The 14,927-nt window shown below is 29.4% G+C and overlaps 4 protein-coding genes across 6 annotated transcripts; 2 read left to right on the top strand and 2 right to left on the bottom strand.

Moving 5' to 3' along the window:
* The first annotated feature begins 264 nt into the window (after positions 1-264).
* LOC144477224 (putative ATP-dependent RNA helicase DDX10) lies at positions 265-14,824 on the top strand. The gene is made up of 19 exons (XM_078194766.1): positions 265-438; positions 519-710; positions 1,130-1,402; positions 1,483-1,604; positions 1,687-1,888; positions 1,957-2,119; positions 2,353-2,536; positions 2,605-2,781; positions 2,861-3,072; positions 3,146-3,342; positions 3,421-3,818; positions 6,206-6,218; positions 13,036-13,217; positions 13,326-13,419; positions 13,511-13,653; positions 13,713-13,827; positions 13,902-14,232; positions 14,341-14,462; positions 14,577-14,824. Exons 1-19 carry the CDS (start codon positions 346-348, stop codon positions 14,697-14,699), a joined length of 3,336 nt encoding a protein of 1,111 aa, XP_078050892.1. The 5' UTR covers positions 265-345; the 3' UTR covers positions 14,700-14,824.
* Idh3g (Isocitrate dehydrogenase (NAD(+)) 3 non-catalytic subunit gamma) lies at positions 3,862-6,269 on the bottom strand. Of its 2 annotated transcripts, none has more exons than XM_078194763.1 (3): positions 6,174-6,269; positions 5,826-6,054; positions 3,862-5,631 (listed from the first exon to the last, which is right to left on the bottom strand). In XM_078194763.1, exons 2-3 carry the CDS (start codon positions 6,039-6,041, stop codon positions 4,693-4,695), a joined length of 1,155 nt encoding a protein of 384 aa, XP_078050889.1. In that variant the 5' UTR covers positions 6,042-6,054; positions 6,174-6,269; the 3' UTR covers positions 3,862-4,692. The 2 variants fall into 2 exon arrangements, with proteins under 2 accessions (XP_078050889.1, XP_078050890.1); XM_078194764.1 differs by having other exon boundaries at positions 6,141-6,195.
* On the top strand, positions 6,999-8,242 carry LOC144477223 (chromobox protein homolog 1). The gene is made up of 4 exons (XM_078194765.1): positions 6,999-7,086; positions 7,498-7,595; positions 7,699-7,927; positions 8,016-8,242. Exons 2-4 carry the CDS (start codon positions 7,500-7,502, stop codon positions 8,240-8,242), a joined length of 552 nt encoding a protein of 183 aa, XP_078050891.1. The 5' UTR covers positions 6,999-7,086; positions 7,498-7,499.
* Noc1 (Nucleolar complex protein 1) lies at positions 8,796-12,376 on the bottom strand. 2 transcript variants are annotated; one of them, XM_078194760.1, is made up of 5 exons: positions 12,170-12,376; positions 10,954-12,069; positions 10,270-10,885; positions 9,788-10,198; positions 8,796-9,705 (listed from the first exon to the last, which is right to left on the bottom strand). In XM_078194760.1, exons 2-5 carry the CDS (start codon positions 12,064-12,066, stop codon positions 9,209-9,211), a joined length of 2,637 nt encoding a protein of 878 aa, XP_078050886.1. In that variant the 5' UTR covers positions 12,067-12,069; positions 12,170-12,376; the 3' UTR covers positions 8,796-9,208. The 2 variants fall into 2 exon arrangements, with proteins under 2 accessions (XP_078050886.1, XP_078050887.1); XM_078194761.1 differs by having other exon boundaries at positions 10,954-12,066.
* Positions 14,825-14,927: the final 103 nt, after the last annotated feature.

Below are 14,927 nucleotides of genomic sequence, written 5' to 3'. Positions count from 1 at the left end.
TTATTACTATTTAATTAGATCTTCCTTTCAAGTGGGAACATTTCTATCGTAAAATCCGCTTCTACAGCGTTACTTTGAGCTTCTAAAAGTTTGAAAATTTCAACGTGTACGATTAATTTATATTCGTAACAAAAATCGCTCGATTCCTAGTAATATGTAGCTCCTAAATTTAGTCTATTGAATTTTCTATTCCTTTAACTCGTCTCAGCTTTACTGCAGAAAATAACATACCGTGTCGCCACTGTACAATTGTATCATCATCACTTACCATGTGGCTTCGTGAAGAATTGTCAACATAACCTTTCAAATTTTCTATTTAAAGTGTTCAATGTGACAATCGCAACAATGCCTAAAAAGAATAAAATTAAAATTTATAAAAAAAAGAAACACGTTCCCGAGTCAAAAATAATCGCAGAATTACAATCCAAGTATGATGACGTAAGTACTAATATCTCTCATAAATATGTAAGAGAATATAGAAAATGTAATATGTTTTTACAATCCATGTATGTTTATAGATTGATGAAACGAAGATAACAAAATTTAAAGATCTTCCTCTGTCAGCAAAAACCTTAAAAGGTTTAAGAGAAAATGATTACATTGAAATGACAGACATACAAAGGCAAAGTATTGGATTGGCACTGCGTGGTAATGATATTTTGGGAGCAGCAAAAACTGGTAGTGGAAAAACGTTAGCATTCCTTGTTCCAGTAAGAAATTTGATTAAACTTATCATTTAATCTTTTAACTACCACAAGCTTTAACAAACAACTGTATTATTTTGCTATATGATATTGACATGATAACTATTTTTCTTATGGATATCAAAGCATGTATTATGTTAAAACCATGTAGTTACATCGATGAACAAACTTTAGATGATACCTAGGAACTCAAAGTTGTGTAGGTATTTGATAAGGTGCATTTGTTGGCATATGTTTAGAATGTTAAGAATTTTTAAATATGGCAAGCAACCTGATATCCATTATTTTGAAAGACAATGATTGTTTTCATATAGCATGTGGCCAAGGAGTGGAGAAGGCATAGGTGCCTTCTGGCAATACAGTCAAAGGATTAAAAGTATACACAAATATTGTACAATAAAAATGAAATGTTCTTATTATTGAAGGTTCTGGAAATTTTGTATTGCAAACAATGGACTAGATTGGATGGAGTTGGAGCACTTGTCATCACACCAACTAGGGAACTTGCTTATCAAATATATGAAACATTGAGAAAGGTTGGGATACACCATGATATATCTGCTGGTCTCATTATTGGTGGGAAAGATTTAAAATTTGAGAAGAAACGTATGGATCAATGTAACATTATCATTTGTACTCCAGGACGTTTATTACAACATATGGATGAAAATCCATTATTTGATTGCATAAATATGAAGGTATTATTGTACAAAAATGTATATGTTTTGTTATAACACGAAACTATTGTCATATTCTTACTCATTTTCTTTTAATATAGCTGTTGGTATTAGATGAAGCTGATCGTTGCTTAGATATGGGTTTTGAACAAACTATGAATTCTATTATAGAAAATTTACCTCCAGAAAGACAAACTCTTTTATTTTCTGCAACTCAAACGAAGTGGGTATATTAATATTATTTATATTAATCTTAAGTTGATCGATATTATATTCACAAACATTGTTATTGTAACTCTTATTAGGTCTGTCAGAGATTTAGCCAGATTGAGTTTAAAAGACCCTATGTACATATCTGTTCATGAACATGCTACTCATACTACACCAGAAACTCTTCAACAAAGTTATGTTATATGTGCCTTAGAAGATAAATTGTCAATGATATGGTCGTTTCTGCGGAATCATTTAAAACAAAAAATTATTGTATTCTTCTCTAGCTGCAAGCAGGTACAATAACATTTAACATAAGTATTTGTTAGAAAAATAACAAAAATAATAACATTATTTATATTTAGGTCAAATACGTATATGAAGTATTCTGTAGGTTAAGACCTGGCATAAGTTTGTTAGCTCTTTATGGTACCTTGCATCAACTCCGAAGAATGGAAATTTATGAAACGTTCTGCAAGAAACAATTTGCAGTTTTATTTGCCACTGACATTGCAGCTCGTGGATTAGGTTGTCAAAAAAGATCACGTCTACAAGGAAATTATCCAATTTATACATATATCTGTTCCTTGAGTATAATATACAGATAAAAATTGGAAACAGAAAATTGTTCAATATGTATTTTAACTAGTTGACACAAGTCAGAGCAATATATGTATATTCATTGGATAACAACCCTTGCTAGCTAAATATTTGAAACTGTTAATTATTCTGGATATTATTTATAACACAGTCTGTTCTAGATTTCCCTGATGTGAATTGGGTAGTACAAATGGACTGCCCTGAAGATACAAATGCATATATACATCGTGCTGGAAGAACGGCTAGGTTTCAAAGTGGTGGCGAATCTTTATTAGTTTTATTACCTTCTGAAGAAGGCATTGTTGCAAAACTAAAGGAACGTAAAATACCAATATCTATGATCCAGTAAGTTAAATATAACAAAGAAGGGTAATAAATGAATAGTAATTTGACAATAAAATTATTTTATGTAGGATAAACCCAAACAAGTTACAAAATCCTCAACGCAAAATAGAAGCATTGTTAGCAAGGGATGTATCATTAAAGGAAAGTGCTCAAAGAGCATTCATATCGTATGTGAAATCAGTTTTTTTAATGAAAGACAAAGAAATTTTTAATGTTCGTTCATTAAATACTGACGCTTATGCGGGGTAAGAAAAACACATAAATTATTATAAAAGTTTATTTATTTATATTATATTATTACGTTGCAATTATTGTTGTAATTAGATCATTAGGATTAGCTATTCCCCCGAGGATACGATTTTTACAAAGAATAGAACAAAAACGACAGGTGTCTACTAAAAACTTTGAAAACAAGGAATTAAGCATAAATAACGAAGCGAATAATTATGAACAGAATTCTACTAGTGACGAAAGTTCTAAGGAAAATGAAAAAGATATCAAAGATCATAAAACAAAAACGAACAAATTTTCATTTGGTATGAAATTATATGTAGTTATGAAATTATTTCTAAATTCTATAATAATTTACTATGCTTTGTTCTGATATAGACGAAAGTGATGATGATGATATATTGACTTTAAAAAGAAAAAATATTGATATTGACGATATACCTGAAATTTCTATTAACGAAGAGATTGTGGATTCGAATAAAAAGAAAGCTGTTACAAAAGCTGCGGTTGCTAAAAAAATTCTTAGAAAGAAAATAATACCAAATAAGAAGACTACTTTCAATGAAGATGGAGAGGTTTGATCGAATTTTTTAGATAGAATGAAATATGTATATGTATAATATAATATAATTGTAAAATTTTCCAATTTTTAGGAAGTACTGGATCCTGCAAGAGTTAAGATTTCAGAAATAGCAAAACAATATGAAAATGAAACAGAATCTGGCATTAACATAGAAATAGCCAAACAAATATTGCGTGAAGAAGATAAATTTGATAAGCAACGCTTTAGAGAAAAAGTTAAAGAGAAACACAGAGAAGAAAGACGCAAATTAAAAGCCAGTAGAACGAAAGAAGATGAAAATGAAGATCATGATAAAGACGACGTGGAAAATAGTGTTGAAAATAGTGCTAGTGAAAGTGAGCAAAGTGAACCAGATTTATCGTGGTTGCCAGATCCAAATAAAATTTATGGTAAACAGGATAAAAGTGGCGAAGAGGAATTAGAAAGTGATGACTCAGGGGAAGATGAAGAGGAAAGCAAAATACATAGGTACATGTTACAATAATTAGCACTAATTGTAACTATAAAAATATACCTGTTTTATTCTTAATATTATTTTGATCTTTGGTATTTATATTTTTATCGTTTACAGGCCTCCTAAAAGGAAACTTTTAACACAGAAGGAATACAAAAAAATAAAGAAAAAACAAAAAACATTACTTGATATAGAAAACGCACACTTGAAAGCGGACGAGGAACTAGCATTACAACTCTTACAAAATTAAATGAGGATGTATATTTTCCATGTTTGTTGAAGAAGTCTTTAATCTTTTTTTTTACGTGTACAACATCGTTAATATCATTGTTTTTTTATCTAGATTGCTGATCATGTAAACAAATTCAAACTGATTAAAGAATTTATCAACAGAAACGAATTTATCTTTGTTAGCATATCTTTAATTTCGCACTTCAGTCATTAACTCAGATCTAATATGTATGTATATAAAGATCACCTCATAAGCAAACAACATTATTTAATAAAATTGATCTAAAAACAATCGTTTACATGTCAAATGTATCCTACAAGGATCATTACAATATTTGAACAACTGTATATATTAATACTAATGCTTACAATATTTTACAAATTTTATAATTTAATAATTCATTATACGATAATGTCATATTAGATAAAATATTTAATACGATTCAAATTGTGTTAATTTATTTAAAACTTATAATGTAGAGATTTGTGCAACTTATGTGACTTTAGATTAATGAGTGTAATGACTTTTGTCAATCACAATGACAATGTAATACTTTAACAAAGAATGGAATAATTCTTGCTAAAAAGCAAAATCCAATAATACGTGGATACTTTTCTACAAATTTTAGCATTCAACAAAACATACTTTTTTCAGTCTTAATTGCTTGCTAATTTAATGTACTTCATAATGGCTTCAATTACTTCCTTGCTTGTAGCTTCTCCACCAAGATCACGAGTTTGGATACCTTGATTGATAGTTTTATTAATTGCATTTTGAATTAAAGTAGCATGATTTTTATGTCCAAGATGGCGCAACATATCAACTGCAGCATTTAACATTGCAATAGGATTGGCAATATTTTTTCCAGCAATCTTGGCACCAGTATTACGAGTACCTGGCTCAAATACAGTATAATGATCACCAAAGTTTTTACCAGCTAATAATCCAGCTCCACCTAACAGACCACAGACTACATTTGACACAATTGATCCATATAAATTAGTTGTTAGTACAATGTCAAACTGATGTGGATTGGAAACCAGCTGCATACAAGTGTTATCAATAATCATATCATTGTGAGTTATATCTGGATAATCTTTAGCAACTTCCTTAGCAGTTTGTAAAAATAAGCCATCAGAAAGTTTCATTATATTTGCTTTATGAACAGTAGTAACCTTTTTCCTTCCATTTCGTTTAGCATATTCAAACGCATATCTTGCAAGACGTTCAGAATTAGAGCTTGTAATGACTTTCATACTTTCTACAACACCCTTTACACTTTCATGTTCTAACATGGCATATTCTCCCTCTGTATTTTGTCTGACAATGACAATATCAATATTTTTATGGCGTGAATTTACTCCTGGATAGGATACACAATGTAAAACATTCACATAAAGATCCAATTCATTTCGTAGAGCTACGTTTCGAGAAATTACTTCAGCATCTCTACTACGAGTTTCTATATTTCCTTTTAATGCTACACCATTTCTACGGATTGACGTAATAGCATAATGTAGGTCATCACTATCATCTGAATTTGGATCAATATCTACATCCTCAAAATCTACTGGTACACCAGCATAACTGAACACCTATAACAAGTACAGAAAAAAGTTATGTAAGACATTTATGTAAATTTTGAGAACTATTCGTTTCCTCCATTAAAAAATATTACAATAATTTAAAAGAATATTTGACATGTTATTACATAGGAAGAACAGAACTAATAATACAGTAAAGAAAGGTCTCCTACAAGCTGAAAATTGAACACTGTGTTTATATATACCTGTTTAACATAGTTCATTAACTCTGGTCCAATGCCTGCACCAGGTAGAAGAGTAACCGTGTGTCGTCCACCGTAATGTGCCTTTGGTATAGGCATTACCTTTTTAATAGTTGGGGTTTTGTGTTGTATTTCGAATGCAGATAATGAAGCACATCGATAAATTTGAGATACGACATTTTTCGGACGTAAATATTTAACAACGGATCGAGCAGCCATTTCGAATATCCGTCTGTAAATTACGCATAAATCATAAATAAACTTTGGTTTTAAGACATATGATACTATAAGAACAGTCAATGATTTTTAAACACATACTCTACTACTTTGCAAATTCTATTTTAACAATACCTTGAAAGTCCTTGCCAACTCTGAATTTTCAGCGCCGTTTCAACTGTATCTTTATAGAACGGCAAATTAACGTCAAAGTTTTAAATAATAGCGCCCTCTGGACGATTATTAAACTCAAAATTGACTGATATGATTCTTTATTTTCTAATATAATTTTTGTTTTTTAAACGCACTATTTACAACCTTTAAATGGTGTAATTTAATAAAATGGCGTAATAAAACACCTTTCAATAAAACACCTTATAATTTTTGGTAATAATTATGCAATATCAAATACAACAACAATATTTTAAGTACAAACATTATCATTATATAATTTAGATTGAATGAATAATATATGAATGGAAATAAAAAATATACATACTAAATTTTAGGAAAATATTGCATTAAACCATATTTTGCATTTGCAAGTTAAATATCTCATTATTATTGTTATTCTTAGAAGAAATATTAATGAAAATAGAAAAAATAAATCATTTTCAACGTTTATTTCATTGTAAATATTCAATTACATTCATATTTTTGTAAATTTTTCTTTTATTTTTCAATATGAAGAAACAAATCGTGCAGATACTGAAGTTTAACGTATAATTACTTTAAAATGATTGGTTGAAACATTATTGAAAAGTAATATTGTGATTAGTATTGTATTTTGATTGTATTTTTAATAGAATCATAGAGTATTAAGAAATATATTAATTTGCAAGTAAAATGTTCTACAGTTTAATTTACATTTAAAATATATGTGTATTTTTCTGACGGAAAACATTCTAACAGTTTGCGAAATTTCTCTAGGTTGGTCAACGTGCAATTTTTCGCGGCAACAGAGTCCATAATAAGACGCTAAAGCAAAAGGAAACCCGCCGTAGTGCACTTGCGTGAACATTTGATTGCTATATTTGCTTTGTTCTAAGTACGTATTGTAATTACAAATTTAGTAGACTAAGCTAATAATGGAAGTAATCGTAATAAAAGACGGTGTGAATTAATATTATTTTTGATTAAATTCATCCATGAGATCAATGTATAAAGTGTATAACTGCTTCCCGGCTGCCATACCGCCATTTTGCACAATGTTCATTTCAGTTCACTTTACATCTTGAAAGTTTGTTATATGTAAAGTTATATGTAGTAGTATATATTATTCCTATTCGCAGCAATAGTTTCAATTTGCGCACGTAGTTTTTATAGGTACAGTATTTAACTTTGCCAGTTTTTAGTATAAACAAGTTTCCGACTGCGTTTTGTGGATTTTTTAAAGTTACACGTTTAATGTTTTTATTTATTACTAAATTTGTGCATTTGTTTGTATCATCATTTACAGAAATGAGTAAAAGCAAAGATTCATCTGCTGGTGAAACTGAAGGTGGAGAAGAATTCAGTGTTGAAAAAGTTCTAGACAGAAGGGTGGTAAAAGGAAAGGTAAATGGTATATTATTACTTGCGTTTTTCGATTATTTATTAAAAATTATGTAAGTTTGTAAAATAGATATGTATAAAACACTCATTAATTTATTAAATTCAGGTTGAATACTTTCTAAAATGGAAAGGATATTCCAATGAAGACAATACCTGGGAACCAGAGGAAAATTTGGATTGTCCAGACTTAATTGCACAATTTGAAGAACAACGGAAAAAGAAGGAAGCTGCAGCAGTTGGTAAACGTCATGAGGACAAAGAACAAAAAAAACGGAAAAGCACACCAATTCCTACAAATGCTAAAAAGAGAATGACAGAAGAAAAGAAACCTGAAGGTAATTGGTTTTTATACAAATTTGTTTTAAAATGATATAGTTCATGTATTTTATTTCTCTTAGACTAATACATTTAATTCTAATTTAGGCTTCGACAGAAATCTAGAGCCAGAGCGTATTATTGGTGCAACAGATTCAAGCGGGGAACTTATGTTTTTGATGAAATGGAAAGGCACAGATGATGCGGATTTAGTTCCTGCTAGAATTGCCAATGAGAAGTGTCCACAAATTGTTATTAAGTTTTATGAGGAACGACTAACATGGCACAGCCCTACTCATGATGAAGAGAGTTCAACAAAAGCTGATGCAGAGTAGCTCTCGCCTATCGGTATTCATACACACCACATTTTAGAATCTGTCGCATATAATAAAACAACTAGTGTGTACAAAATGAAAGTTTAAAAGTTTATTGGTCATTGCACGGTAATAACATTGTGGAGTTCAGTGTTTTTTTACAGTTACTAGTAACAATCTATATTTGATCAATAGACAAGTTATATTATATAAAAGTGTCACTATTAGTGAAATAATAATTATTCTCACTATGTACTTTCTTGCAAATATGCACTATCAAATTTATTAAATATATTTCTAATGATTCTAATTTTGATTAGTTTCAGAAAAAGAATTAAACTTATAAGTTTACTATTATTTTGCAGTATAACAACTTTTATTCTCATTAATGGCAACTTACATATTATACAATTAAGCTTCACATATTCAGTAACAAAGCATGTAGTGCATATAAATTGTTTTAGTTCATAGTGACATAGAAAACTTCACAGATTGAATTAAATACAGTAAGACAATGTACAATACGTACAGATATTTTAATGGAACTGGTCATCCATATTTTTTGAAACTGTAAAAATGTTTTTAGTAATAAGTATAATTGTACAAGCACCAATTTTTATGTACGGAAAAATTGATACTATGACAAGAAAACAAACAATAATATCTAAGTAACTTCTTTTAAGTCCATAAACTAAATTCATTTGTTTATGAAAAACTTAAAGTTGTGACTGAGGATTTATAAAATTTGTTTTAACGTACAGTATTGATATAATTTAATGTGTAATATTCATTATTCAAAAAGATCATTACAAAAAATCTTCTAGTATGTAAGTAATCATAAGTACATACGTTTACCATTTATTATTTGATGTAACATTACAATTAAACTCAACATTTTTTATAATGTAGAAAATTTATTAATATGTTACACATACACAATTACGTGAAAGGAAATTGACAATTTACAAGAAGTCTTTTAGTGGATGTTTAATGCCTAATCTTTTTTGTATTTTTTTTTAAAGATTTTGAACCTTTTCGTTTCTTCTTGTTGAAAGAACCTTTAAGTTTTTGATGTCGTTTGGTTTCCCAATCTATTTGTTTAGCGCTTGCACCGTCTGCTGTATTAAACGTATCTGTGCCACCATGTTTACCCTTATGCTTACTGTGTTCTTCAAGCATTTCTGCAAACTTTTCTGCAGATACGAATATATTATTATCTATTCCTTTTCTATCCTTTTTAATGTTTCCTTTATTTCTCTTTGTATGCTTATTTTTTATATTTTGCTGAATATTATCAAAGCTGTCTCCGTCGTCACTCATATCATTAAAATCGATATCACTCATATCATCGTCTTCATCTAAATCTGCATCATTTAAATCTTGTAATTCGTTATCTGTGTCTTCGTTTTCATCTAAATCTGGCTCTGAATCATTTGACTCATCGTTTTCTAAATCTTCATCTTCATCTTCTTCTTCTTCAGTAACTGCAAAAATTATTTTAGAGATATGAGAACTGAAATAAATTCATTTTTATCACGAAGAATGAAGAAAAAATTATGCACAAACCTTTTTTCTTCTTTTTCCTGGTTTGTATGTCAGCTGCAATGTCCAGATCTTCAAAATCTTTACCGTCTGTTAATCTTCCTAACATATCGTCAAATTCTTCGCTATTGATACTTTCTATATCATCATTATCGTCTTTACATTCATTTTTCAATTTTCTCTTTTTCAAATACCGATATAAAAATAATTCGTCAACAGGTATGCGGTCTTCACTTTCATTGAGGTACAAGTCACTATCTACTGGTATGCACCGGATACCTTTCGGTGTATACCCTGCACGTTGCGCCAAAGGATCGTTCTTCTTTTGCACTTTTTTATCTTCTAATTTCTTTGGATTTTTAAAAACATAGCGATCCAAAAACCGCATTAAAGATAAATCTTCTAACGGATCCCCTGTATAGTCAATTAATTTTCCTACACAAAAATAATATATATTATGTATCATCAAATTATATTGAATACTGAAGTAGATTTGAATGAAATACCTTCAATGATGGTATTAGCAAATAATGCGACACTTGGATGATAATGTTTAGACAACGTTATTAATTCAGTACTTAAGTCTTCAGTTATTCCTGCATAAAGAGGATTACGGTAAAAAGGATCATACTCTTTTTGTTCAGATGATTCAATTTTTATATCATCATCTATTTTGAATTCACAGTTAACTCCCTCATTTTTATTAGCTCCAATTGCGATATTTATTAATAAAATAGAATCTTCTGTATTTATTGGTTTGTTGATTTCATCTACATCTTCCATGTTAAATGAAATATCTTTAGTTTCGTCAGTTTTGTTTTCTACGTGAGTATATTTCGGCGACTTTATTAATAAGTTTTTCAATGTTTTATTTGTTCGAATAATTTTAGATATAATGTATAAAATTGCACACGTCATGTTTGCAGGAAAGTATAGTGCAATTTGCAAACTTCTTCTAATAAATGCATATAAACGTGGTATTTTATCGTCTTTTTGGAGAACTCTGAATAGTAAATTAAGAAACAATGCACGTTTATTGGCTACTCCAATTTGTGGGTCTAATAACTTTCTATAAAATGTAGAGTAAAATCTATTTGACTGAACCTCGTCTTTTCCTGCAATCTACATAAGAAACATAAGAATTAGATTTAAAAATAATATTACATTAAACACAACATGCTGCTACATACCTGATATAATAAGTTAAGTGCATTTAGTGAAACATTGAAAGACCCAAGATGTACAACTTTGTACACAGAATCTATATAGTTATGTAAAATATTTGAATCCAATTTTGCAAATGGATAAGCTCGATTTACACCAGTTAAAATGGCTGCCATCATTCTACTATCTGGTTCCCCCTTTTTTAAACTGGCTTTAAAGAATGCAAAATAAACTTCAATGAGGGTAGATGCAATTTGCTCGTCATCTTTACTCAAAATAAATTGCGTTAATAAACAAATTGCATAATATTGAGTACGTTGTGCCACATTTTTTCTAAATAACAACTTCTCTACTTCTCGTAACACAACAAGTTTCATGTTTGGATGTTCATACAACAACTTGTTTAGACAAAATATAGCTTTAGATCCTACTTTATTGCTTGGATCTCCTATTTTGTTTACAATTAATTCCAAAAGCTTGTGTTCCTGTTCTGAACTTCCAATTAGCAAATCTGTCATCACTGACAGTGCTGCTTCACGATTAGCATCCACTGTGTCGGAAGCAATAGTTGCTAAAGACATAACAAAACGTTCATACTGTTCACGTAATTGATCTTCAAAATACCAATATGCCATTAATTTTCTCTTTACTGAATCTGTCTTAACTATTGTATCTTTGGTGTTATTTTGATTAATTTCATCTAAGTTTTGCTCTTCAAACTTGAGCAACTTAAATTCTGGATGAAGTAGATCAGACAAAAATAGATCTCTCAATGATTTAATTACCATAATGCATTGATTATGTTTCGCTACCCTTACTTGATTTATCAGCATTGTGAGTCTAGCCAAACTATATTTTGGATTGTCTTGAACAAATACAATAGCAGCTGCAATTTTATCCGATCTTGTACCTTGTGTTAATGCTGTCTTTAACCATGCTGTTTCTGAATTTCGAGATTTTGATTCTTTCAACTGATATGCAGAAGTTTCTGCATCTAAATATCTTTTAGCTTCATCTTTCAGCTTTAATACTTCTGTTTCAGATTTAGAATGTTTGTATGGTTTCTCCTGTTTCGGATACTCTTCGTACCACTTTGAATTACTACTGCTGGTAAATTCATCTTCAGTTTCTTTCTTCATCTTCTTAAACATTCATATAATCGTATAAAAAAAACCAAGTATTAGAAAATATTATAATAATTGCAATATTACTATTTTTTACAAAATGTTTAGAAATTCTTACCTCGTGGCTAACCTTAGTAACATTAATAAGTTCTAAATTTTGTTTTTACAAGGTAATAAAATAACATGTAAGTTAAAATGTTAAGCAGGTTTCCAGGAGAGAATTTCTGTTTGAGGAAATATTTCTGAATAATTCAGCACCTATCAAATATATTTCTTATTTCAGAATAACAAAAATATACATGTCAAAGGCGCACCACGGATTTGTATTAGATTGTGCACATACACACGGTTTAAGGTTATGTTCTTACAGGCAGAGCACTCAATTCTGACCAATGGGATCTACTCTTGCATACTCCCAGTCTGTAGTTTGATCCGTTAATGGGGGTCGATACAGAAATTTCCTTTGCTCTGATTGGCTGACAATTTACCGATGAAATAAGATCCACTGTGTGGATTGAATGCACAGTAAAACGATGGAATTTGCGCGCCATTTTAAAGAGTAAGGAAAGCGTACATAAGTATATCTTATTATATACACACACATACCATTGACAGAACGCATATGTTTTTATGTCATACACACTTACATTATGTAGATTGACTATTTAGAATGGCGCCAATGTACGTTGATTCTGACAGGTTATGTACACGTGACAGCTTCTTATTGTCAAAGTTAGATAGCTAAATTTCAATTTTGTTGAATGAACTAATTTCTGAAGTAGTAAGGAGGTTACTTAATTAAGTGCGTTGTAAAATATACAACTACGATTATGGAAGAAAAAACCCAAGTTGGAGAGGATAATGAAGACGGTGAGAACCTTGTTTATGCTATTTTCAAAAATGTTACATTCGTAAAAACCTAAATTAAAACTTGATTTATTTGTATTTTAAGAGAGTGATAATGTCGTTGATCTTAAAAATAAGATCCCATTATTGAAAGAATTATTTCATATACATGGAAAAGTTGGAGAAGGAACATTTAGCTCTGTATTTCTAGCTACACTGAAATCTTCTAATGAGTCTAAAAAGTTCGCATTAAAACATTTAGTGCCGACTCGTCATCCTGAAAAAATTAAACGTGAATTGTTATGTATGCAACAAATCGGGTAATGAATATATGAAGTTTTTTTTATAACTTATTACAAGTTAATTTATAAATATGTTTATAGAAATGTGTTTTTACAAGACACTGATGAAACAAATTATCTTTTTAGGGGTAAAGATTATGTAGTTGGATTAGACCTATGTTTACGAAGTTTTGAGACTGTGGTTTTTGTAATGCCATATATGAGACATGATAAATTTTCGGTATAGTAGTGTTTATATTTCAATAAAGCATATGTAATTCTATATAAGAGAATTATAACTCAATAATATTTTTACTAATAACATTTAATAGGATTACATACACGATATGACTGTTCAAGAAACAAAGGACTATATGATAGCATTATTGACTGCATTACGAAGAGTTCATGAATTTAATATTATACATAGGGATGTGAAACCCAATAACTTTTTATATGATCGGTGCAATAAAAGGTAACTGCTCACAACTTCTTTTATGTAAGATAAATAGATTAATTTCTTATTTCCCATAGGTACTTGTTAGTTGATTTTGGATTAGCACAAGAATATGTTGTTGAAGATAAATTTAACACTGTTACATTAAATAAATCTAATGTGCAATCCATGAAACGAAAAAGATCGGACGAAGTAAAGTATTAATTATTAAAAATTGTAAGATAATATTAATACTTTTATAAGTATTTACATTTGGCATGTTTCAGAATAGTTTAAATCAATCTCTAAATTCAAAAAAGAAAGTGACAGGAGAAAAATGTTATTGCTTTGGGAAACCTAAAGTTTGTTCAATATGTACAATAAGACCAGAACAGGCAGCTCCAAGGGCTGGTACACCAGGATTTCGTGCACCTGAAGTTTTATTGAAGTATCCCTCACAAACACCAGCAATTGACATTTGGGCAAGTGGAGTAATGATGTTATGTATTCTTAGCGGTACCCAACCTTTTTTTCATTCTCCAGATGACTGTACAGCTTTAGCAGAAATAACAACTATATTTGGATCAAATAAAATGCAACAATGTGCACACAAACTAGGTATTATGATAAACAACTTTCAATTTCATTTATTACAAAGTAATTTGTTCTCTTTCTATTTTCATTTGACTTATTTTTCATGCTTTATATATTTCTTTGCTGATTTAGGAAAAAAGATTATCTTTTACGAAGATATACCTGGCATTGATATTGTATCTTTATGTCAAAAGTTAAAAAAGAGAAGTAATGGTTCATTAAACAATAGTAATGATCATAAGATGTATGAGAAGGTATTTTAATTTATTATTTATTTATAAGCATAATCTAAAATTAAAAATAGAAAAAATTAAACAATATTTTATGTAACATTCTATAATATTTTTTATTTTTTAATATTTTTTAAGGCATCATTGGATATTCAGTTTCCAAAAGAAGCTTATCATCTTTTATTAAGACTATTGGATTTAGATTACAAAACACGACTTACTGCGGATCAAGCTTTGCAACATCCATTCTTAAAATTATAGTTTTTGTTGCGTTATAATAATAATTTTGGTTGTTAATTACTTTTTTGTGGAATGGTATGAAAAAATATATATGTTCAAATACAAACAAACTCAATTAGGTATTCAATTTTATTACAATTATACATATTGTGTAACTTATACATACTTGTATGTATGGATATAAACATAAATATATAGAAGATGGACATTCGGACAAAATAAATAATATAGATTTTTAAAAAATTAATA

The sequence above is a fragment of the Augochlora pura genome, chromosome 11 (assembly GCF_028453695.1).
Source record: "Augochlora pura isolate Apur16 chromosome 11, APUR_v2.2.1, whole genome shotgun sequence".
Lineage (NCBI taxonomy): Eukaryota > Metazoa > Arthropoda > Insecta > Hymenoptera > Halictidae > Augochlora > Augochlora pura.
The sequence above is the reverse complement of the archived record's forward strand: the minus strand, read 5'-3'. Positions and strand labels throughout refer to the sequence as shown.